Source organism: Coturnix japonica, chromosome 5 (assembly GCF_001577835.2).
Source record: "Coturnix japonica isolate 7356 chromosome 5, Coturnix japonica 2.1, whole genome shotgun sequence".
Classification (NCBI taxonomy): Eukaryota; Metazoa; Chordata; class Aves; order Galliformes; family Phasianidae; genus Coturnix; species Coturnix japonica.
In genome coordinates, this window is record NC_029520.1 from 3,074,421 (window position 1) to 3,100,404 (window position 25,984).

Consider the following 25,984-nt stretch of genomic DNA (forward strand, 5'->3'; position numbering starts at 1 on the left):
TGGAGGTGAGGCAGTTTGGATGCCAGACTCCAGGTGAACAGGTGGTAGTTCTACACATATTAGAGTCTGGTACAAAAGCTCTCTCCCTATAACGAAGCCACATGAAAGGTCTGCAGTTGCTTCCTTACTTGAAAGGCAAATGCTCCTGTGCCACAGCACCTCAATTTCCCAAGGGACAGCTCGGTTCCTATGCATAAAACACTTATTCTGATCTACTTTACCCCAACTGATTTAAAGTACTTTAAGAAATTAATAAAAGTAACACCTGGAAAGACAGGCATAAGCAGTAAGGGGTTTGTTATTTCCTAAGTTGCATGAGTTGGAAGTTCTCAGCTCCCACTGATGTTTGCTTGTGTTGGCTTTCTAACTCTGCTGGGCATTTTGACTGCCATAGGACCACAGTTATTTTAAGAGCCCATAAATAATTGGGCATGAGATTAGGAGATTATAGACTAAAAAAAGGCACGCTAACTGTCCTTATAACCAGTTCCTGGGAAACTGAGTAAGTAACAATGCTTACTCTGCTCTCTCAAATGCAGTCTGCTCTTGCCAAGGAAAAAAAAAAAAAAAAAAGCCATCTACAAATAGGGGTTATTATCAGCCTGGCTCATTGTGACTGTCCAGCACAGAGGAAGGGCCAGCCACAGCAGCGTGTTGTGCCACGGATCTCTAGATGGCGGTAGCTGCTCAGATTTTAAGATACCAAGAGATGCTTATCTCAAATTTAGCAACCAGTATTCCTCCCATCCTCCTAGAACTGCCTTTCCTCATTTGCAATGCGACCCCCTCCCCCATTTCTTCATAATTTATAGTAGTCTGAAGCTGAGTCACAAGGATTTCTGCGTTTTCCTAACCAAGTGCACAAGAAAAGAAATGAAGTGCCAAAGTATTGAGGTAATTTATAGCGTAAAGCATCGAGAGCTTCCAGTCGATCAAAGGACTCAGGGAAACAAACATAAGAACAATCATGCCTTCTGTTCTATACAAATGCCACGGCCAGAAATAACTGCCCTAATTAACTGGTTTCAAACTGACTTCTCTGAAAGATAGGAGATTCTTACTGAGAAAAGCATACCACTGCTACAGCCTTATGGCAGCTGTCACCGGGGCATGGAAATTCACTAAATGAAGCTTCCTTTTGCTTTCTCAAGTTGTCCACGGCATTCATCTTCAGACAGCTGTATCCAGTTGTGATGCCTAAATTACACCGTAATGGGACCTTCTGCTACCATTAGTACCAGGGTTACTGCAGGATTACAGTCACGGCAAATCAGTATCATCCCAGCCAGCTCCCGAGTTATAAATGGTAAAAACTGGGTGAGGTGAGGTTGGCTTTTCTTTTTGTAAGACAACTGACTGTCACATGGTATCTGCAGTGTCTTCAATGCTCCAGACTGCTCTTACTAGCTGGTGATGGTTGCAGCTGAATTCTATGGTCAACTGAAACGTAGGGCCTGAAAGCTGAAGAGGAGAAAATAAGACACTGACCCTGCCTACGCTTTAGGTACGGGACTATTTGACCTGTTCTCCATGGACAGCTCATGAAAACAGCACGCAACAGCTCAGAGCCCCTACCTGTAAGCAACACGGCCAGCATAAGCATGTTGACCACGACACAATGGCTATCCTATTAACACACTCTTGTACCTCTCAAGTTCAAGCATTTCATTCTCCTATTATTGTATACGCTAGTACTTCCAAACCAAGTAGGGCGAGCACTTATTGCAATAACACAAAAGTGTAAACCACTGTAACAGAGTTGCCATTGCTGCCTAGCAAAACCTGTTGGTCAGTTTTTGTACTGCAAAGCTCCTGCCAGGGACTGGGGCTGCAGGCACGGCCATCCCTGCCCCACACAACTCACACAGCCAGCATCAGCATGCATGAGCACAGGAAACAATGGGATACGTGAGCTGATCAACAGTAGGCAGCCCCATCCCAGCTGGTCCACGGGGCAGCCTGCTCAGTTTGTGGCTGTGCCACCTCCTAATGGTGCGTGGTGGGGAACAAGGGCATTATTACGCACAGCGCCTTCCTGCTTGGAACCAAAAGCAGTGGGTTGTGGCGTTAGCACATTTCAGCAACACACAGAAATAGCTCCGCATCAGTGCTTTTCAAAGGGTGTTCACAGCTAAGTACTAGCAGGAATGCCACTGTATGGACTGATCTAAGAAATGATTGAGAGTTTCCTAATTAAGCAGCAATTTAGCTACTTAGGAGGAACCAAGCGCTCGCAACATACGCCTGGAGAGCAGGTCAAGACAAGTTTGTAATTAACCTATTAAAAGCACATATCCCCTTCTAGTGGAGCCACACAATGCCTAACACAAGATTCCTGGCACGGGCACACGCCACGTTCTTAGAACAACATCTCAGCCTTTCACACGAGCCAGGAAGGCAGACCCAGACAACACAAGTGAATGGCTAACCTCGAAGCAGGCTCATGCATGGAAACAATGCAATGGTCTCACCCTGCTCCTCCAGGAGCTGCTTTTATGCCCACTCCCTGGCACAGAGCTATTACTGAGCTGGAGATGGATGCAATGTGCTCTGCTTTCCTCCCTCCAGCAGTGGAGCAACAGTTGCAGGAAGTGCTATGGGCAGTGCACAGGCTTTTAACTGCAGCTGCTTTCATTTCAGCATCGCCACTGTGTGCAAAGCTTTAAAGAATAAGAACGGATCCTTCTTTCCAACTACATCCTTCCACATTTTAACCTATCTCTGGAACACTCTGCATCTGTGCACTACATGTCATAGTATTCCAGTGTTCTGTAGTACTACAGCACCATGCCTTCACTTTTAGAAGCACGCTGCTTGAAATCAAACTTTTCCAGATTAGCCTCGAAGATAAAATCCATTTCCCTTTCTCCTCCCCTATCTCACTTATTACATCTGGATTATTCCGACACGGTGTCCGTGCTTCTTCTGACCTGCTTACCCTAATTTCACCACTCCGGAGTGCCAGACAGCTCCAGGCAGCCCAGCACGCCAGTGGGTTGAGCAGGCAGCACGCTGCTTACAAATGGGTTTCCCCAGCTGAGGTTCAATGGAGCTGAACATTAAGCGGTAGTACTACGGCGGAAAATTGCTGCCTGGTGTAGAGTCCTGCAGAAAGGCTCTGAACTTAGCAATTCTCAGCCAGCAAGCGGCTGAAGCTGCCGCCGCCTCATTCCAGGTGCCGCCAGAGAGCCACGGGGCAGGGCAGAGGGGCAGCACCCGGGGCCAAGGAGGGAGGGGGGCTCAGCCAACACGACGAGCTCTCGGCAGCCCATCCCCGTCGAGGTGAGGGGCCCAAGCTGGGCGCACCGCCCTGTGCTCATCGCGCTATGAATTAAAGATGACTCAAATGCTGAGGAAGAAAAATGTATCGCCGGGATAGGTTCCTCGCACTCATTAGAAGCGTGTTACTAGAAATATAAATAAGTAATGGCCATCGATCCCGCGATAGCGGTAAGCTCGGAACCAAGCGCACTCCGGCGGAGAATAGCGCTCAGCTTAGCGCACCGCGAGGCGACACCGCAGCGCTCGGGCCGCGAGGCGGGGCCGGACGGACGCCCCGTGCTCCCGTCGGGCGGGCGGCGAAGACGCGGTGCAGCCGGGGCAGGAATGCCGCTGGCGGCGGGCGGCGTTCCGGGCATTCCGGCGGCGCTGGCGTCCAACAAGTGTCTCCCTCGCTCCCTCCCTCTCGGCCCCGCGGCGCCCCCCGAGGATCCGCCACCCCCGTCGCGGTCCCGCCGCCAGGGGGAGCCCCGCAACGCCCCACGGCCGCGCCCGCGCGGGGTCCGCGCACTCCGCCCCGCTCCACCGCCGTCGGGGCAGCGCTGGGGAGGCGGCTCGGGGCCGGCAGGTGCCCGACACGGCGGCCCCCCATCCCCGCTCCAGCCCCGCAACTTTCTCGGCGGGGCGCCGCGTACCTCCGTCGTCCACACAAAGGCTGAGCCGCTCCCCTCCGGGCAGTCACATCCTCTTGCGGGCGCCCGGTGCCTCCAGTCGCCTTCCGCCGCCCCGGCAACACAGGCGGCGACGGCTCAAGTGTCTCATCAAAGCTTGATGAGGGGCGGGAGGGCAACCGAGCGGCAGCCGCCTGCCCCGGCCCGGCCGCCTCCCTTCTAACCGAGCAGGAACGGAACGGAGCGAAGCCGTGCTAAAGCTTCGCCCCCCGCCCGGCGCTTAGGCCAGCGGAGCGGCAACCGCCCGCCCCGCTCTGCCCCGTTTAAAGGCTCCGCGCCGCCGCCGCCCCCGCCGCGCTCCCGGCCGGTCCGACCCCCCCTCCCCGCGCCCCCCGAGCGGCGGGCAGGGCACGGAGGGGCCGGGCCGGGAGGTGGAGGGTGGGGGGGGAGCCGCCGGGTGTTGGTTTACTCTGGCGGGGCCGGAGCGATGCATTTAAATATCACTCCCGCGCTGACCTCCCCTATTAAGAATGCAATCAAGATAATAGCGGGCATTGCTTATTGATGAGTGGCCCAGGTAACGCTACACCGGCGGCTCGCTGCCCGCTCGGGGGCACGGCCCGGGCCGGCTCCGCCCGCACCCGACGGCACGGACCGGGCCGCAGCTGCAGCCCCGCACCAGGGCCGCCCTCCCGCAGCACCCACGCCCTCCCCCCCTCCACCCCCAGGACAGTGCATTATTGATAGCGGAAAGTGCGCAGCAATGGCAGTCCCTGATTGAGTGGCTCCATCCGATCTCGGTAAAGACAGCATCACCCGTCCCGTGTTCCCTCAAGGATCGGGCTTTCACCCTTCCACACGACCAGCGTCCCGAGAGCACTTCTCCCCGCTGCGATCAACACCTCTGGGCTGAGGGTCGCACCCACTCCTTTGTGCTGGGAGAAATGTGGGCGTCTCATTGCTGCCCCCGGGCAGGCCGTGCTGCAGGATGAAACACCTGCATTTATTGGATCGGCGGCGTCGTAAAACAGCCCCGGTGTTTGAAACCTGAGCGCGCCGAAGGCCTCCTCTATAAAACTGCTTTTAATATATATTAAGGGAAACAATCCCGGTGGTTAATATCCTTTGCAGCTTTAAGAACTTCTTTAAAAATCGCACCTCGAGTCCTCCTCCTCCAAAATTCCATTAGGAATGGGTCAGCCATTGCTTTCCCTCGTCATGTACCTGCATAGCCTCGTACCGCTTGCTGGCGCTGCAAGGTGGACCTTTGTGTGCAGCCTCCAACAAGGGGAGCGCAGCTGGAACACACCACGGTGCTATCTGCATTTCATTTGCACGCTGGGCTTCTACCTGCTACACAGTTCAGCTTTCCAGGTACAGCCGTGTCACAGCGGTGCCTGATGGCACTCGAGGTGGCGTGTTCTGAGCTGCTTTTTGCATCGTGAGGAGGCTGAGCTGGCAGAGCTTTAATATTCGGCGTTCATAGGACAATGCCTGCAAATATTTGAATGATCCACCAGTCAAGCTGAACAGCAGCAGGGGCTGCTTTAATTAGCTGTAACGTAATACATTACACACACGTTATTCCTGGAGGAGGGACTCTTCTCTTACACCAGACATGCAGATGAGCAGCAGTGAATGTCGTGCTGTAGAGACGCTAAAGCATCTGCTGGCTTGCTCTCAGGAGCGAGGGGGAGAGCTCGTGTTCAGAAAGCCTGCTTGCAATCAAAGCAAGCTTTTAATTTTGGAAAGGGAGCATGTTCTGGACTGCACGACAAATCGTGGTGGTAGATGCATTCAGCTCTGCTCTGCTGTGGACATGAAGACCATCGGTTCCAGGAAGGCAACCAAGTGTTGAAATTCCCGCTCTGCCAGCACTCTGTCTTTTGCCTCAGTACTGAGATCTTCCTAGGGAAGAGGTGTGGTCAGAGTGCTGCTGCATCTTGCCAGGATAATCAGCCCTTGGGGGATTATTACCAGTCAGTGCTCGATGGCCGGGAAAATGAAAAAGTGGTGTAAATAATGATCTGCTTTGCGTTCTAATGCACATACAAATGTGGGCTCCTTAGTTTTCAGCAGACGTTGACTTCCAGGAGAATGCTGTATGAAGGAGCCCCAAAAGACTGGGCCTGTGAAGTCCTAGTTTGTGAAGCATACAGAAATCCTTATGGGGAGACACTTCCCTGGTCAGAGACTCTCTTTCTACAAGATGTAATTCAAGCTTAGAGGTACCCAGAAAGCCTCATTTCCACATCCATATGCAAGGATCCACAGTACCGCTGCTTCCCATGGGTGCCCAATGAAGACAGCCCCCATTGCGGATGCTGGAGAAGGGCACTAAGTAGGACCTGCTCCTAGTTATTTCAGCCAAGTGACTGTAGTGCTTCAAATCCATTGTGTCAGTGCCACGGCATGTCCTCTGTATGGTGCTCACATTGACATCCAGTGTCTTCTTCCTCCTGCTGACTAGATAAAATTATGTTTTGCATACACCAGTTACACTTAACCCTTTTCCAAATGGCAACAGTGACAGAGTACAACCAAGAGTTGTCCATCACTGCAACGTAGCTTTATCCCTACAGCAATATCAGATTGCTTGTAGTGGGGTAAGACCATTGCTTTTTGCTGAATTCAATTTAAACAATAGCATAGGCCCTAATGATACTGTAGATACCATAAAGAACAAAGCGGCAGCGCACACATCTGGTTTCTGTCTCAGTGAAGGCTATGCATTATGGTGATTGATGTACAAGGTCCAAATTTACTGATAATCTAATTATATGATGAAGTAGGTTGTGGGGCTCTTAAATTCCCCCGTTGTAATTGTAAGAGAAACAATAATAAATAAATAAAGAAAAAGTTGATATTTGAAAAGAGTACATTTCTTACAAGGCCCACACTTGATCTATATGTAATCAAGTATATGATATACTCAGCCTCCCCCCACAACTGCACCTTCATGCTCCCTGCTGTAGGAACGCAGTATCTCAGCCTGTTTTTCAAAGAGAAAAAGGCCAAGGAGCTGCAAGACGGACTCCCTCTTGCTTGGTTTTCATGAAATACAAGCTAATCCCGACGACACAGATGTGAATGATGTTGATACGCTCAGGTTTTGACACTGAAGTGTTTGTTCTATTAATAATTTTAATTGCCTGAGGTCAGTTCTTATATCACTACAAGTATTTTATGTTTCATTATGTTTATTCATGTTTCCTAGCTACCTATCTTTGCTATTTTTTCACATTAAAGGGCTGGAAAGTTCATTGAAATAAACTTTTCCAACTCAAGCAATGCGAAGAATTGCAGTGAGCGATAAACACGATTGGAAGTTGCGGGCACATCCCATTTGGAAGGCAACGACTGGACTGTGACGCCACTCTGTTGATGTTAGTCCCACTCACACCAGTGGGACTGCAGAACCAAGGATCCTTCATTAGATGCCATTTGTAGGCTGTGCGTGCACAGGATAAAGCACCTTTCAATCACCGGGGCTGAAACCACAACATTTTTGCTGAGGAAAATACCACCTAATAGCTCAGCATCATCACCCTCCAGCTACAGCAAAAGAGAATTTAAGAACCTGAACCAACAATTGAAATAATTGGTCTCTTCTCATGCCTGCTAAAGGTATGCCACTTTCCCATCACATGGGGGATCTGCACCCCGGATCCTGTCCCACATGTTCCAGTCAGGGATTTCAGCCCAATTTCTGTGTGTGAAGCTGCTGCTGCAGCAAAGCTCTGTGGTAGGTGCAGATTAGCTGCCTGCAGATGAGGAAGTGCATGTTGTATGTTGTATAGAGACACACTAAGCCGCTCATGACTGTACTTGCTGTGGGAGCACACCCGGCTTGCTCTTGGGCCTTGCTACCCCTGTGCAGCCATCAGCACAGAGACCAAACACGCCATTTGCACGCATACATTGTAAGCACACCTCCTGGCCAGCAAGGGCAGAGCACGGCCTCCCAAAAACAGTCATAGAATCACGTAATCACACAGTATCCCCAGCTGGGAGGGACACATGAAAACCATCGAGTTCAACCCTTGGCTCCACACAGGAACACCCAAACCCACTGTCTGCGACCAGTGTCAAACCACCCCTTGAAATCCAGCAGCTCAGGGCAGTGCCCATCACCCTCTGGTCAAAGCATCTTCCGTGTTAACAAACTAAAGCATTTAAGGGAGAAGCAGTTGAGGAACAGTAGACATTATTGCTAACTGTGATATAAAATTACCATTGTGGCCACAAAAAAGTCTTAGCAACAAAACCCAGACCACATCACATCCTCCTCCCCGGGGCCTGTGACTTGTGGTTCGTGATGCAAACACTGGAATCACTGCACTAAAGCCAAAATTTCCCTTTACTAACACATTTCATTTGTTTGCTGTCTTATCTGTTTATTGAATACCCAAGATTGTTAATCTTCTGTTGATTTAATAACTGGAATCACATGGCATGTAAATGTCACTGACTTCTACTGAGGAGATGAATGGGCATCATGGAACAAGGCAGCACCGGGCTGCTGGGGCAGCGATCTGAGGTGGGACAGGAGCATGGAGCTGGCCCCTTTGGGCCTGAAATTCCTGCAGTTCATACACAGAAAACCAACACGAGTGCAACTAACTTTCCTCAAATTCCACACAACTTCTCAAATGTGAGGCTGCGCAGTGGGGACATGGCCACTGGGAGGACCCCAGTAACCCAAGCATGAGGCTGGTGTGCCCAAGCATCCACCAGAACCAAACTCCAGTGGATGGCCACGGGGCCTTCTGCAGAGATCCAGACCTACACTGCCTGAGTATGAACTCATAAAGAACATTATTAGTACTTGTTTCCTGGACACTGTTTATTTTTCGTGTAGTTTACACAGCTGACATGTAAATGCTTACAAAGGAGTGGTGGCTTCAAACAGCGCTTTGTTTGCCATTAGTTACCCTGATTAATCTGCTATAACTAATTGCAACCTGACGATATACTCCATGGCCTCATTGTGCCTTCAATAACTTGAATATAAACACCACTGAAGGCAGCAGGAATGCAAAGCATGTAAATCAGCACGGAGCCGAGCACTAGGTTTTCAGCAAGGATCCTGCAGCCAGGAATTCAAACCATTATTCTGTATTTTCGTTATGTTTCTGTTTGATGCTTTACCCTTCTCCATGCTTGGAGCAGAATCCACTTCCCTTCCAGGCATGCATAGCATGTTCCCCTTTGGTTTCCTAATTTGGGTTAGATCCTATCGTATGAAAAATATACTCCTATATTGTACCTAGAGCACATTGATGAGGCCTAAAGAGCTCCTCTGTGATGGGAATTAAGATCAAAAAGGATGTGGAATTTAAATATTCAACGTTTTTTTTTTTCCTTGGATATGAAACATAGAAAAATTGTTTTGATGCAAAAGTCGCTGCGACAGAATATGTTACTTAAACTCCAGGACTGTATTAGGGTAAGATGGCTTTTTAGAAAGGAATCACACTGACAGAAACTCCTTCAAATGTAAATTATGACATTTTGTCTATTGCCTCTTACTAGAAATGTTGAAAAAAAATCTGTTAAAAATATTCTTTTCGGAAGTTGCACTGAGATAAAAGCAAATGGATAAGGATCGGTATAATTTAGAGGCTCATTTCTGATTAGTTTCTTAATTTATGTCCCATTAAGTGCCAGAAATCTGCAGCAGTTACTAGCGTTCAGGAAGCACAGTTGATAACATGGTTTATTTTGCAGTAGTGTTTGCTGCTTTTCTGTTGGGACCTCACACTTGCAGTGAGTTGATGCTTTGTTACACCCATGTCAGGGATAGAGGCAAGGCTGGGACTGGGGTAAGCTAAACCTGCCCACAAACACATGCTCCCACAAGTTTGACCTAGACTTCTGTCTGAATTCAGCTGATATTTACAGCCATTGGTCCTGACCAACATCCCACAGTCAGCACAAGCTCACAGAGGCAATGACTTCCCGCACTGTGGTTTCAGATGCAGCCAGGCATGATGTACCAGCAGGTCACCGCAGGATCAATAACTCTTCATCTTGTGTCCCCTGAGCACCAGACAAGATACACCCACACTCCTTGCTCATCTGCTTTCTCTGCGTGGGCCCACCTGCAGCACACACACCATTCCTCTGCAAAGACCCCTTAATGGGGCTCCTTCCCCTCTCTGTATATCCCCTTGCGTCTCCCAGGCTTGAAAATTGAGAAAGAAATCCAAAACACAAGATAAAGAGACAAACAGATCCAACCCAGACTTGGTGCCAAGCTTGCATCATGCCCTGTGCATCCCGGGGAGGTGACAGAGTCACTGTCCCAGAGGTGCTCAAGGAAAGAGCAGAAATGGTACTTAGAGATGTGGCTATCAGGCATAGTGGGGATGGATTTGTGGTTGGACAGGGTGATCCCAAACTGCAGGTCTCTCCCAAACTGAATGATTCCAAGTAGGCCTGACGGTACCTGATAGGAACTGGAGCTGCACAAGCAGTTGTGCTGGCAGCCCAGCACGGGCGAGCTGAGCTGTGCTGCTAATCACAGCAGGCAGCTGTCACACGGAAGCTGTAGCTGGTGAAATGGCCTCTGGAGGTGCAGGAGGCTATGGTACCTCTCCTCTGCCCTCCCTGCTGCTCCTGAGCAGGACAGCATGCCAGGGCACAGGGCAAGCCCAGCAGTGAGCAAATTGGGAAAGTCCGTCTTCCCTGGCTTCCCTTAGCCTTGAAACAGCAGTCTGAAATTGTGCCCTGCTTCGTCTGGAAAATCCCTCTAGATAAACGAATATGAAATTCTCACCATTTAAAATTAACTTTCTCGCTTTGCCTAAAAAAAAAAAAAAAAAAAGGCTCAGCCTTCTTGTCAGATGTTTTGATTGCTTTGGGCTCCCTAAAAATTGTAAGCTGGCAGAATTCTCCTTAGCGAGTGCTGTGGGAGATCTTTGATGGGATGATAAAAATAACTATTTGGTGCCAAAGGCGATAGACTGGGGAACAAAAGCCTCTCTGAAGTCAGCAAAGTTGGGATCTCTGAAAAAGTTCAAAAAAAGAAAAAGACAGAGCCCAGAGCAGCAGTGAATGTCCTGGGCTAAGACCAAGGCTGTGCAGCTGATGGCTGAGTCTAGGTGAAGGATTTGGGAGCAGGAAAACAACAGGTGGTGGGCGGGAAGCGTGCAAGAATCAGATCTGCCTGGGGAATAGGCGGTGGATAGAGTGACTGGCGGTGATGTGGCACTGGGGGGAGAGAAGAATGGGACGAATCCCTGATGAAGCTCTGACCTCTCACGCCACCAGGCCTTTGTGAAGGACGAATGCACAGCAAGAAAAGCAGAGGAAAGGAAAAAAAAAAACAACCCAGACTTCAAACACTTGTTCCTCTGGGAGAGGATGAGGGCGAAACTTGTGGCAGATATTAGTCATGTCACTTAGCAAGGTGTTCAAATACCACAATGAATGATGAGGGCGGTATAAGGGATTGCAATAACTTAGTCAGTAAACCAAACTTGAGGCGCAAAAAAGATTCATATGGGAAATAATGTGAGATTCACTCCTGGTGTGGATGACATTCTGAAACCAATAGATGTACTATTCATTTTTCCTTTGATGCAATAATGTCTTGACGATAGCGTAAGTGCTGTCACACTTCAGGCTGCAGCGAGTGGCACATACGAAAAGCAAAGGATGCTTGAGATATATTATCACCTATCAGAAAAATCCAAAACTGGGATTTGGCCCCTGCTTGAAAACCATTAGAGCTTTTTCTCTTGGCCAATTCTATTTTATCAGGTATCTGCTTACAAAACTCAGCCAAATATCCTCTCAGATGGTTTTACAAACTTTCAGCAGATGTGAATGAGCATTTATTTGACAGAGACAACTTGCTACCTCGGCAGCTCCATCCTCCTGACCCTTGCTCGTGAATCCCTCTCTCAGTGAAGTTGGTCAGGTTTCAAAAGTATCTGCTGTCAGAAGTAATCTTTTTTACTTTTAGTAACCACCTGCTTCCCTGAAACCCATTGTCCTCTCATTACAAATTCAGTTTTCCACCTGAATATTACATCAAATCTCTTCGTCAGGTTTTTGATGATAGTTTTATGGGAAAATATCGAAGGCCCCTTTGAACACAGTGTAAAACAATACAGAACTTCCCTGTCCCTCAGGGAAAGCCTGCATAGCAGTTGTAATAAATATGGAATAACCGCTGGGCTTGCTATGCAAGCTTCTTCCATTGCTGTTATTTTAGGGATACAAATGTAAAAAATAAAGATAAAAATGAAAATACACCTTAATGCAGGATGAGGCCTGAAGTCAACATTTTGAAGTTTCCATAGCTGTACATATTCAGTGCCTCCCATAGTTACCATTCACATTTGTTTCTTAAAAAAAACCACCCTACTTTTAAAGAAGGCAGAGCATGTATACGTGTATCTATATGTATTTATCTGTGGTATTTTCCACTCTACTCATTGCTCAGAGGGGAGTTTGGTAACATATCTGCACTGTTGATGAACATACAGTAGCAAAAGAACTGCAAAGATTTGCCATACAACACACAAGCCATATAGGAATTGGAATTTATGCTCTCGGTTATTGACAGAGCAGCCAAGGAACCAGCCTGGCTGGCCTTCTCTCCAGCCTGTCTTGAAGAGGATGTATAGACATGCATATGAAGCAAACTCTCTGGACACTGCCCGTGTTCTTCTACTCTCGCTGAGAAGATGAGAGCGGAGTTAATCCTAAAGAATTCTCACTACCAACGTCCCTTCCTCATCAATATGCCTCCAACTTTTAAGTGCTTCAGATTGTCTGTTACCATTTGTTTTAATAATGGAATCCAGTCAGAAGCTCGCGGCCCCATAAACTTTAGACATAATTTTAACTATATCAACTTTTAAAAGTCAGTATCTGTCTCATCAAAGGGCAATTATGTCCAATGTGGGTGTCTCTGCCAATTGTGTTTTGAACTGCAGCAATAATCCAACCAAACCATGCAAATAGCTTTTCTACACCCACATTTCTTAATTATCGTCATGAGACTGAGGTAGCTGAGACCAGATCTATAACATTTTCTGGATGTCAAAATGCCCACACACCTTCTGTAATCCTTGTGCTACCAACCCCCTTTCACATTGCTTTTAGCTGGCCCATCTAATTATCTATTACCTTAACTGTTTAATGCATTATTCATAAGCCCCACAAAGGACTGTCAGGAGGAAGGGGCTCTGTTTAAGTAAGAGGAAACATCTTGTCTGACTAGACCACCTCAGCTGCACCACCATATAAACATTGTGGTGGACCATACACCCCTCCTCACCCCTTTTCCTAAATGAACCACTATGTTTTTACAGCCAGGTGAGACCAATGCCTCTAAAAGGCTCTGTATACACTGCAAACAGAAATAATGTGTTTTCGTCAGAGGTTTGTGGCCTACTTCCCATTTTGAAAATAAATAAATCCATTATCTTCTCATGTGCTACACTCAATAAGGATCTGAAATGGCAAAGTAGTGAAAATGTTATGACTTAACGAACACGTTGCGTAATCATTCTTACCAAATGTCAAAATAAATTGGAGGCCAGCGTTTATGGTTTATGCTTGTTAACTTAGGGTTTTGTTTGCTATTTTGGGAAGAAAATAAAGACCAGAACACTAAAAAGCAGGGGAACAGAAAGTATATATTTGGGCACTGATGGAAAGAGATTGGCCCATGACAGCCCAGCTTCTCTTACACCCTGCCAGCAGACCACAAGACTGTGCTCTGCCATCAAGTTCCAGCAGCACCAGTAACTGCGGAACACAAAGAATGAAGCCAGGTTCTACCTATGCTTGAGGCTACTGTGAGATACCTGTAAGCCTTGTGGGGTGTCTCATCATATCCAGTGTTGGTGTGAAGGTATTGAGAAACATGGGATTTACCTGTCCAAAGCAAAGAACTTTCTGTTTGTCCAAGCAATGAGTACCTGGAAAGCTCCAAGTTTGGAATATCTGCAGAGCCAATGGCTTGATCCTTGGATCTTCCCCCCTGAGGTTGCCTCAGGAAAAGCCCAATTAGGATTATGCGATAAGTAAGATGACTCCTATACTTATGTGATTAGGAAGACAGATCTCTAAAATAACACATTCAAAAGAAGATCAAAGCAGAGCTGTTCTTTTGTGGTTAGATTTTGACTTATTTACACTTTGCCCCATTGTGTACATGTTCTAGCAGCACCCAGAGGCCACAGCTGTGCTTTGCTCACTCCATCAAAGGTAATGCCTCCAGCATGCCAGTATTCCTTACGGCCTGCATGAAACGCACAGATACACATATGTGGCTTTCATTTATTTTGTTTCATGACACAGGGAGGGGGGAAAAATCCTTTTCATACACCTACATCTATCACATAGCAACTAAGAATAGAAGCAATATTGAGACAGATGGAAATGTTAACGGTGACAGCTCACAAGCACGAATCGCACATTTGTGGAATAATGAAATGGGTGGGCAGTTGTTATATGAACTCCATGTCAGTCGTTATGTTTTCCTGGCTATAATTTTGCAAGAGTATGTCTCAGAGATATTTTCAGTGACCCAGAGGAGTTGGTGCCCTGCGCTGTGCCACACCTTGCTGGCGTGTGGGAGAAGGGACTTGGGGAAGTGCTGAGTGATTTGCGCACAGAGCAGCTCATCACAAGCCCTGGGATGACCTGGGACATTTCCTTGCCAGGTCAACTCAGTATTCCTATGTGTGGTGGGAGGGACACAGAAAGGAGGTGTAAAAAATGTTTGGAAACCCAAATGCAAGGGAAACACAGGATGCTCAGATTTGTTTCCACTGCTTAGTTTTAGCCATATGAGTATTACGTGCTTACCTATCATCTGCCCATATTCTGTGGTCCCTATTGTGAGCAGGGCTTGCCAACCATGAATGGCAACAAGTTAGCCCTGCATTCCTCACTTCAGTCTTCCTAGCTCTTCGTGCCCCCAAAGCTGTTGTCTCCATATTAAGAACCGCTTTGATGAACCTCGTTTCGTTAGCCCCATTTTCCGAGTCTCCATCCAAAGGTTTTTCCACCAACAAAAGAGACGTTGTGCTCTCAATCTAATGTTAGCTCAGAGGGGAGGGAGCTGTGAAAGTGCTTACCAATAAAGTCTATCCATACGTCTGTCCATACGCCTTTCAGCCTGTGCTACCTGTCTGTTTCTCAAGTCCAAAGCACCCTGCTGATTTTCAGTGGTACTGTTGCTTTCACAAGATGCTGTTTACGGCATCATGTTGACATTACTATTTTTTGCTGGAGGAATGAACTAGATCTCCTGAAACCTTATGGATGTTCTCTTTGTTTGTGTACCTGATTTAAAAAAAAAAAAAAAAAAAAAAAAGCCTCCAGCAGCTACATCTTGGAGTGCTCAGTGGAGATTTACTACAGTGATTCATTCATGATAAGACTTCCAGCTCTGAGCAAAATTTCTCCTTGGGGATTCATCCACCATTCCAGAATCTCTCATGGCTGGGCAATAGTGTGCCACTGCTTCCAGGAAGCAAAGTCCAGTTACTAAATGGCAGCCAGATAACATTTTCTTTGGGCATTTTTGGACCTTGAGACGACTGGCGTGGTAAAGAGATGAAAAAAATAATATCTTGCTGCACAAAGTCAAGTGTGCATATCCGGCCCCTCAGCTTATCAAAATGCTATGAAAGCCTCAGAAGTATCGGGTCATTCAAAATAGGAGAACTACTGAAGGATGCTGAAAATCAAGTGGTTATCCCAACGGAGAATGATAAATTTTGAGACAGATCATGCCTACATCAAATACCACGTAGAGAAACATCTCATACTGGATACAGATACCCGAGAGACGCCAAACCAATTAAGTTTCACCCGGGGAGGTTCTGGTTGGATGTTAGGAAGAATTTCTTCTCAGAAGGAGCAGTGAGGCATTGGCACAGGCTGCCCAGGGAGGGGGTGGAGTCATCTGGAGGTGTTCAAGAAGAGAGTAGATGCGGCACTGAGGTCAGTGGGCATGGCAGAGGTAGGTTGGGGTTGGACTTGGAGATCTTAGAGGTCTTTACCAACCTTAATGATTCTGTGATTCTAAACCATTGAAGACAGCACTTGTGGTAAGGGGCAAAATAAAAGGAAAGCCATTAAAGAGGACAAAACCAGGCTGTCATGTCAAAGCCTTGGAGAATGAAGTGAGATTCAGAGGAGACTGGACATTTTACAGTATCATAAACACAAGAGACGGAAGGCAGTGATGAACCACCACCAAATGGGTGACAGCTCCTGGAGAAATACTAGGTACTAAAATCAATAAAGCCACTTGCAGATGAAGGCATGAGTCACTCGAGCAAATGTGACCAAATATGGCCCTGTGTCATTTGTTAGCGGCCACCCGTCCCATCCATCTCACAGAGAGACTTCAGTGTTCTGCACAAACAGGGTGGCGGAGGCAGAAATGGCAACAGCAGGACTGGGAGTTTGGAAGGGCTGCAGACTGAGTACTGGGTGTAAAACTAAAGTGAATGAAGACATACACGGTGGTCCCCGGGGTGGGAAATTCACGTAAACAGAAAATCCTCGAGCTGGGAGAGCAGCACGGTGTGTTTGGGGAACTGGCTAGGCTCCGACAGGGCTCACCGCCTCTAGTTCGCAGCACACGTACTCAGCTCTGAGCCACCTGACTCCTTCCCGAGCGAGGAGAGGTCAGAGGATGCTTCCTTAAGAATCTCACAACCCGGCGCTTCTAAGGAGCCGCGTTCGGGCTCCCTCCATCCTGCCGACGACAGCCGCTCCCGGAGCGGCCTTTTCCTTCTCCACGAGTTTCTCCTCGCCTGGGCGCTGCCGAGAAACGTCCCGGCAGCTCAACTTTCCAACTGCGAATGGAAAAACACCCGGCTGCTTCCCTCCCCTCCTCGGGCTGCCCGGCCGGGAGGGGGCCGCTCCCGGAGCGGGGCGGACAGGAGCCCCCCGCACAGCGCACGGCGCTCCTGCGGCAGCTCCATGTTGGCTCCGGGGGGGGCTGGCATCCCCGGCCCCCGCACCCGGGACCCCGACGGGAGACGGTCGCCGCGGTAACCGCTCGGCGGGGGCGGCGGGGGGGACGCCCAGCCGTGCCAGCCCCGCGCTGCCGGGGTTCCCTGCTCGGCGCTACGTGCGAGCTGCCGCGGGAGCCCGGGGAGGCGGGGGCGCCGGGATCCTCCCTCCCTCCTTCCCTCCCTGCCTCCCCGGCGGGGCCGGCGCCGCAGCGGGGCGCCGCCGGCACTGCCGCAGGGAGAGGTGCCTGGGTGGGGGGAGTCGGAGCTTCTCCCTCGGAGCAGGGAGGAGAGGGGGGCGGCCGGGATCCCCCGGCGGAGGCAGCGCAGCCCCTTAGTCCTCGGGAACCCCCCCCACCCCTAACAGGGTTTGGCGGGGAGAGCTATGCACAGGCTCCGCGCAGAGCCCCAGAGCTTCTCTACCTGCTACACCGCCGCTGCTCCGCCAAACTGCTGACTTTCCAGAGCTTATTTTTAGCCCGGAGACTAAATATTATTAGCTACATTTCTACGTAGGAAGGATAGGAAGAGGGAGGGGAGGGGGGCACTAGAGAGAGGGAGGCGAGCAGAAAGCTTATCTGAGCCATCTCCAGGCGGGGGGCTGCGTTTGGGTTTCAGGCTCGTCAAACACCTCCCCCCTTTCATTTCTAGGGAAGCGGGTGCGGACATGGGATCGGCAGAGCAGCGCACCCGGCGCTCCGCTCCGTCGGGGGCTGCACACACACACATACATACACCGCGGGGCCATCGGTGACCCCCACGCTGGGCACCGGGAGGCTCCATGGAGGTGCAGCTCGGCTGCGTCTCTTTATCTGCGTGAGATCAGCTGTGCACGGTGCCAGCCAGAGCTGAGCTGCAGCTCTTCAGCTACGCAAAATCAACTTCCATCCTCAGCTAGGAAAAATACCCGGCGCATCTGCTTATCTCGGTAACGATCGGTTGCATCTCTGCCCAAAGCATGCACACGCAGATCGAGATACGAGATCCCCAGATAAAATCAGGCACAACTTAACTCGCAGTGCAATCTCATAACGCGTCTCCTACCTTTGCTACGCTCCACGCACAGCCCCGCCACAAAGGGAACAAAACTCGGCACAGAGCAGGAACCCATCCCCACAGCACCGAGCGGGAGGCAGAGCCAGAGGGGGGGAGTCACCCCTCTGCTTACCTTGCTCACAGCCAACACCACCGGCAGTGGCTAGATCGCGGAGATAAACACTCGCATTTCCCAAAGTTGACACCGTCAAACCAACCCCCGGAGCTTGCAAGACTCTTTTTTTTTTTTTTTTTCTCCCCCCCCTCTTCCCTCCCTTTCCTCCTTTTCCTATCGCAGCTCGCACCGCTAGGAATTCAACTTCGCCCAGCTCCGGCGGGCGGGGAGGGGAGGGGAGGGAGGGAGCGAGGGGCGGGGGGGGTCGGCGCCGGCTGCCAGCGGCTCCCCTAACCCTGCCGGGCCGCGCAAGAGGCGCGCAGCGGGGCGGGACGCGGAGCCGCCCCCGCCGCCGCCTCTGTCCAGGGTGCTGCCCCGCCGCAGCCGCCGCCGTTGCGCGCCCGCTGCGCGCTTCCTGCGCGGCCCCCTCTGGCGTCACGTGTAAAGCGCTGCTCTGCGCTCCCTCCGCCCGGCCCTGCCCGCTCCCCGCGCCCCCCGCCCGCTCCTCCGGCCCGAGTTCGTCGGGCTTTCCTTCCAACCCATTGCGCTGGGGTGAAAGTTGCGCCGGCCGCACCGCCATCGCGCTGGGTCGGAGCCCCGGGCGTGTTAAGTACTCGAAAGCCGAGCCCGTGATATCACACTCTGTCGTTAAGCAACATCTCCAGCTTTTTTTTAAATTTTCTTTTCTTTTTTTTTCCCTCCAGTTATAAAAATACGCTTTTAAAATTATTATTTTTTTATAGGTACTCACCATTGTTTCTTTGCTGTCCTGGAGACAGAAGTGTCTTAAAACCTGGTCTCTCCAACAGATGCTGGAAGGTAATGTGTCTTGTTTGAAGTCATCATGTGAGAACTTCTGCTTTGCTCAGTGGATCGCCCACCACTTGGTGTGACTTATGAATCTAATAACCCTTTGCAATATCCGCGAGCTTCAACTCTCCGCCACCTTGGTGCCTACAGAAGACAGAAAGCGACTGGCAGGGAGTTTTAAAAACCTATAGATGTACGCAAACGCCTTAGCTCAGAGTCACGTTTCCCTCTGAGTTCTTACGTGATCCTAATGAATGAGAGGGGTTACCGGCTCGCTCGCTATAAAACGCGCCCGCGGCCGCCCCCGGGAAGCGGGACGGAAAGTTCCCGAGGAAAGCCCCGGCCCGACCCAGCCCCGGCAGCTCTCCTTCCGCCTCCCGGCCCGCAGGGCGCCATGCCCGGCCCTGCCCGCGGTGCACAGGTAAGTCCACCTGCGGTCCTCCCGCGGGAGCGCTCCGGGACTTGTTGCGCACCCGCGGGGATCGCGGCACCCTAGCCTGGGCGAGCCGGGCCGAATCCAGCCGCACCTTCCCGACCCGCTCCCCCGGACCTCTCTGCCCCAGACGTCCCCCGATCCTATGCCCGCCCCCCCCCCAGCCCCCCCCACTTCCCCCTCCTCGGAGTGAGGGGCCTCCTTCCCTGCCCCCCCACTGCCCCCATTTTCTCTCCGTGTCTCCTCTCCAGGGACCGCAGCCTGGGGACCGCCGCCGCGCCCACACCAGTCCTCGGGAGAGAACAGCAGCCATCCGGTCCCGGACTTGCCAAACTTCATGGAGTGCCGCCGGGAGCGCAGCAGAAGCCATAGCTTGAGTTCCTCGCTCTTCACCATTCCCTCCTGAGCGACTGCTACAGGTGCATTTACGGGGCGCTTCTCCCCCAAACACCCCTGCTCCCCCCTAGCCCCAGCCTTGGGTACCTCCGCCTGGGAGCCAAAGCAAGCAGCCTCTTCCATGACAACCACTTCTGTTGATCCATGCAATAACCAGCAGATGCTGCCCTAAGACTGGTACAGCTGGTATGTTCCTGCCTCGGCTGTCCTGGGGGCAAGGTGGCCAAAGGGAAGCCAGGTGGGCTCCAGTGCACCTGCCTGGAGAAGGACTGCAGGCCCCCTTCATCAACATCACACACTGCTGTGTGACATGCGGCAGGATGAGCAGCTCACCAGGCTGGTGTAAGGCTGCACCCAATAAATTGCCCTGTCACTTGTCACCTGAGACCCATCCTGAGGCACTGATCATCCACCAGGAAGCTGAACTTTCAACTGCTTCAAATTGTAGTAGTTCATGTTAGTATCAGTTATGAAGTCACATTAGTACCACTTTTGAAATTCTATTAAAACCACCCCACAAGCATTTCAGCAAGTGGGATGGCTGTGAGTTCTGTTCTCCCAGACTTCCAAGCCAACAGCTTCCACCTGTTCCTCAGCAGAGCAAAATCACTGCAGTAATACCTTTGTGGGACTGAAAGTCCTACAGGGCATTCACACAAGTAAGTATCCCAGTCCTAAAAGTTTCTGACTCTGCAGAGTTCTTCTCAGAGGATTTGGGAAGAAACAACTCTACATAAATACCGTATCAATTATACAAATCACCTCTAGGTATTTCTTTCATAACTCAAGAAACTTTCATCTAGAAAACCATCCCAGCTCCATCATTTGCAAAGAAGTAATCAATCCAAAGCACTTCTCCCTGCTTCTCGCCCCACTGACTTGCAGATAGTTTCATTTTTTGACACAGCTCTCAGTTGCTAGGAGCATCCAGAGGAAAATTTGGCCAGGTAACACTATTCTGATGATGTAGTAGTAATGAACTTACTAAAACTTTGCACAAAATTTGTCCCAGAAATCTATGGCTGGAATGGGACACACAGCTGATGGGATTTGCCAGTGCTAGAGTGCTGTCCTGAAATGCTCCTGGGAAACTGCTTTGGATATCTCAAACCACAAGCCTTCCACCTCACTGTGATAGACAACAGCTGTAGTAATCAGGATAACAGAAATAAAGGGTACGGAAGAACAAAAGGTAATGGGTAGAGTAATATAGGATGCCCAAACGCACGGGAGTTGCCTAGCAGAAGAGGAGGCGGTAGGATAAAGCAATCATAATCTCATAGGGGCGCTCACTGGTGACTGAACAGTCCACACTGTTCTGGGGTACCAGGGATAGAACATCAGCTATCACAGAGAAATAGTAGGGAAAGGTCACTGCCAGGTCCTTCAGAGAGGTTCCTGCAGGAGAGGCACTGAGGGAGGAATGAAGCAGACTAAACCTAGCTATACACTGGGTTTGTCAGCCATTTACTTCTCCTGCCTCTCATCCCTGACACTGTTATTTCTGGAAGGACAGATCTCCAGGCCATGGGAGAACCAGCCATGAGACATCACTTGATGTGAGTAGGTGGAAAGAACTTCTTTTCACCTTATCACAGAGGGGCGCAGTTATTTCAAAGTCATTCAAGTGGCAAGCCATACACTTCAGTAAAAGTCAGCCCTGGCACATGAAGTCCAGTCCAACATTTAAGAGTGACAATCAGGTGTTCTGCTTTCAGGGTGCTGAGACAGCATTGCTGTTGGCCTCTGCCAGAGCTGTGCTACACAGGGCTTGCTATGTTCAGGTGGTTCATACATATAAGGTAATGTACTTCTCTTGTTCCAAGTATGTTTATCTTGGATTTACATTGTTACCAGATGAAGTATACAGCTGTAGGACTTGACTTCAGCGGGACTACTCATATGTAAATAGTGACAAAACTGTTTAGCAGATGAGGCCTAATTAAGCAAGAATCAGTCATACATTTTCCCCTCTCTCAGACAGAAGAATGTGAAGAATACTGTAGGAGCATTGCTGGAAGGTCCTGGTGCCTTGAACCAACCCACCAAATACAACCAAATCCCAAGTGAGTTGCAAACATTCATTCCCTGGCTTAAAGCACCAGGCGAAAGCAGCGAGCTGTTATTTGTTGGCTTTTTCACATACACAAAGTGTGCAGCTGGCTGTCCTGCTAAGCACAGGCTGGAAGGCTGTTTACAGCCACCGTGTACTTGCCGCTCCTTCAGAGATCATCGGGAAAGCATCTCAAACCCCAGTGCTGGCAATCAGAGCAGAATCAGATGCTAACATTATCTGTCAAGTTGGAGGAGACGCTTCTGAAACAAGAGCCATATTGCATAATCTCTGCTGTGAAACGTGGCTGCCAGCATCTCTACATGCCAGCACACTCATGGCGTGCTTGAAAGAAAAGGTCCTGCGGGGTCGATGTGTGCTGGGTTGGCTGGTAACCTCCAGCCTCCGCAGCAGGCAGGTTTGGCACTACTTGCTGCTGCCCAGAGGGGAAATACCATCCTCCCAGAATGCTTTTAGGGTTGCCTCCCATAAAGTGCTAATGATCTGTGCCTGATTTCCTCCTCCTGAAGATCATCCTGTTCTGATATCTCCATCTTCTCCATGATCTACATGCTGCAAACGTTAGCATTCCCTTCCACCTCCCTCCCTGGAATAGTTTTCTTCCAAGCCCACTTGTCTTCAAACCGCTCCCAATTGCGTATTTTCACGCTGGTAACATGCAGATGAACATCGTAGTCATGATCCCACTCAGATACTAAACAAGCCTCCCACTAATGCTCAGTCCTCCTTTAAAGAACTAGAACATTACATTTTGCTTTCTGTCTCCTCAAAGTACCAGGAAATCCTATGGAGTAGGCAGTCTGCATTGAGTGTGTCTCGTGGTTGCACCTTAAGGTGCACAGCGAGCAGTGAGCACCCTCCAAGTGCACGTTGGCATGGGGCGATGACTTCTCCCCATCACAGCAGTGATTTGGGAACTTCTCAGAAAGATCTCAAATTGTGGCAAGCTCACCTTTATGATTGTTAAAACCAAGGGAGAGACCAAAGTCTGGTTCAAGGTCAGCGCCCATAGGAAAACTCTAAGTCAGGGAACAACTAGGTTCCCACCATCCCAGTGCTGGATGCCTTGGACATTGCTCTCATGCTACAGAGACAGCAGCAAAGCTGGAATAGTTTTCCCGAAGCTACTTTTGTTATTTATGGAGAAGGTGTGATACAGGACAACTTCTAGAATTAAACATCCCTGCTTTGTTTTTCTCAGACTACCACTGATGCAAATGCATTTCAGGCTATATCTCATCTGCTTGTGTGGCACTCACTTAGGTTAGCTGCAAAAGACAGGAGATGAGATAAATGTAATGGAAACTATTGGCCCACGTAAGTTCTCCTGGATGACCTGAGCAAAATGAGCCACTGGGTATCTCTTACTAGAATAAAACCAGAGATAGGGAGAGAAATCAGAACCTGGAGAAAAAAGAAACATGACAGCCGTAATCTGTTACTATTGCAACCTGATTACTGGGTGCTTTGACATACTGGGGGACGATTTCCTTCTCCAATGAAGAATGCATTTCACTTCATGTTACCACAGGGGAAGTATTTGCCGACAGATCAACCTTTTAAACTGACTCTCTTCATGCTCCTTTAAAAAGAGCAAACAGACACTGTGAACTTGGGAGGGAAAAAAGAAAAGATACAGCTCACCTCACAACATTTTAAAATGCTGTTTGGTATAGCTCTGAGTTAGGGGGTATAACTCTGAGTTAGGGGGGAACTTCAGCACTTCCAGAACCACAGGGGATTTGTCTTAATTGTACTTATAAGCAAAAAGTAAACACACACTTCAGTTCCTTTATAAACTAATGTTTAAAAGGAAACTATCTCTAAAACTATATTAATCTACTTCTTTACAGTCAAATACCCTATCAGCTTGAATGGGACTTCTCTGTAACAGCTGTGTATTTGAACCTGATTCAGTGTGATGGAGATGTGTTATTGTTAAGAACAAAATAGCTGTTGAAGGCACTATACACGAGCTTAGCAAGCCAGCACCAGGAATTAGGCATGTATCAAGACAAGAGTGACTGAGAATTAAGGTGGAATGCTGAAGAATTCCGTGTAAGAGTGACCCTTGACTTTGTTTCTGCATTTATGTGATGAACTTTTTCAAATGTAGCTGTGTTACCTTTAACTCCTTTGAGTAAAAATAAAAGGAAGAAGCGGGATAACAACGAAGGATGTTGGGAACAGGGAAACAGCAACGTAGGAGAAAAGCACTCTAAAGGATGGTAAAAAATAGAGATGGACTGTTAGAAGGCCACCACTGGATTAAGGGCAATTAGTAAGGCAATAACCTCCACCTAGGCTCCAATACCGAGTTAACAACAACAAATAAATGAATAATTAATAAATTTTTAAAAATCACATGAAAAAAAAACAAAACCAAAAACCAGTTCCCATACCAACTAGACTTGCAATTGACTGGGATATTTTTATCCTATCATTCTGTGACTAAAATGACAAACAAATTCTCCCATGAGATGGTATTCACAACAGTCAGGAAATAGTGTTAAAGTTGACCTAAATAAATAAAAGCTTTCCCTGCATAGGAATTCCTGCAAGGGTCCTTTAACACAAGGTCTTTTCAAAACATTCACTACAAAGTGCACGGAAGCCCCTGGGGGCAAATCACCTACCAGACACCATGGCCTCACCATCTCTGTTTGGCAAGGCTGGCAGCTTCAGAAACAGGTATTGGGGTGAGAACATAGAGGCCATAGAGGCCTCATCCTGCTGGTAGACCTGGCAGTCACAGCAGTGACATGTTTTCATAGAGGAAATATTATTTTGCAGAGTTATGTGCAGGTTTGAGCTCAGGGCTCTTGGCACACACGAAGCCTTGCGTACATTTGTTGTCTACTGGGGATTTGCATGATCATCTGTGCCTCACACGGTGCTGGTTACACCTGCTTAACTTTTTGATAGGGTTGTTCATTGCTGTTACTGAAAGCAGTTCCAAACTCAACATAGTACATCTCTTTAGATGCACTGTTTATTGAGGTGAATTATATCTCTTGTTCTTAATCATTGTGAGGTGACAGAGTTGGGGTTTGAACTCTTTCCAGAATCAAATGGCTCAAGGAAAGGGGCAAGCCTAAGGGAAGATCCTACGCAAGCTTAGTCAAGATTTTATTGCAAAAGCACCAAACCCAGCAGAGTTAAAAAACAGCTGGTAAAAATACTGCTACTACTTATATTTTCAATTTGCATCACACATTTGAGGTTGGTTTTGCTCACTTTGCAGCACTCTCCCTTTTGCTCCAGAGGGGATGACAAAATCATCTCCTGCATTTCCAAGACTAAGAGCCAGACTGGTATAAAAGCACCATTATTTCCTTCGCCATCTCACCTTGGGGAACCATGGAGTCATTAAGGCCGGAGAAGATCACTAAGATCTCCAAGTCCAACTCCAGCCCATCCCCATCACGCCCACTAACCATTTCCATGGTGTTGCATGTCCACATTTCTTGAACAGATCCATGGACATGGTGGCTCCACCACCCCCATGGACAGCCTGTTCCAATGCCTCACCACTCTGAGAAGTTTTTCCTTATATCCAACCTGAACTTCCCCTGGAAGTAAATTAAATACATTACCTCTCACCCTATCAGTTGTTTCCTAGCAAGAAAGGCTGATCACCACCTTGCTCTTTTCCATGTGCTCCAAGGGTTACACACAGTGCACATGCCAAGCCTTTGGGTGAGTGGATTTCATTGGGAATCTGTCCACTTCAGCCATTCAAGTCCTTTCATCCCCTCTACTAGAGCTGAATTAAATACAATCTATACCTATTCCCTTCTACTTTCTTTTATGATGTGCTCTTCTAGTTTCACTGCTCCTCATAGGAGCTGAAGGTTTCGTTTGTGACTCTATAGTTGGAATAATACAAGTGTATAGTTGTTATTACAGAGTAAATGGACAGCCAGAGAATATCTAAGAAAAGACAGCAGTGCTGAGGCATTCAGTCAAGATGGATGCTCACCAGTGTTGAGGCTCACCCCAAAAACTCCACAAAGCAATCTCCAGAAAGAGATGCTACCTTAGTGGTGGTCAGCCCTTAAATGGGATCTAGGAGAGGTGGAGTCAAGCTTCACCCCTTCCAGGAGCACAGATAAATTACCTTCACCTGTGCTCATGCAGCTGACTCGTCTCTTTCCTCAGATGGTTAATCAGAGGTTCAGGCTGTGATCAACAGCTTCCCTTACTGTGACCTAGGGAATGTTATTGAAGAAG

General features: G+C 48.9%; 1 protein-coding gene across 8 annotated transcripts in view; it reads right to left on the reverse strand.

The window, feature by feature from the left end:
* Window positions 1–25,984, reverse strand: part of BDNF (brain derived neurotrophic factor) — a 51,071-nt gene that overhangs the window by 12,991 nt on the left and 12,096 nt on the right. For 2 of the 8 annotated variants that reach the window (XM_032445013.1, XM_015863456.2), the window contains exon 4: window positions 18,790–18,992. In XM_032445013.1, the coding sequence (XP_032300904.1) occupies window positions 18,790–18,792 (3 nt within the window). In that variant the 5' untranslated portion in view covers window positions 18,793–18,992. Of the gene's footprint in view, window positions 1–3,914; window positions 4,216–4,642; window positions 6,357–17,932; window positions 18,030–18,056; window positions 18,236–18,789; window positions 19,144–22,533; window positions 23,020–25,984 lie in introns of those variants that run through there. The other 6 variants (XR_004307450.1, XM_015863460.2, XM_015863458.2 and 3 more) reach the window with 6 other exon arrangements.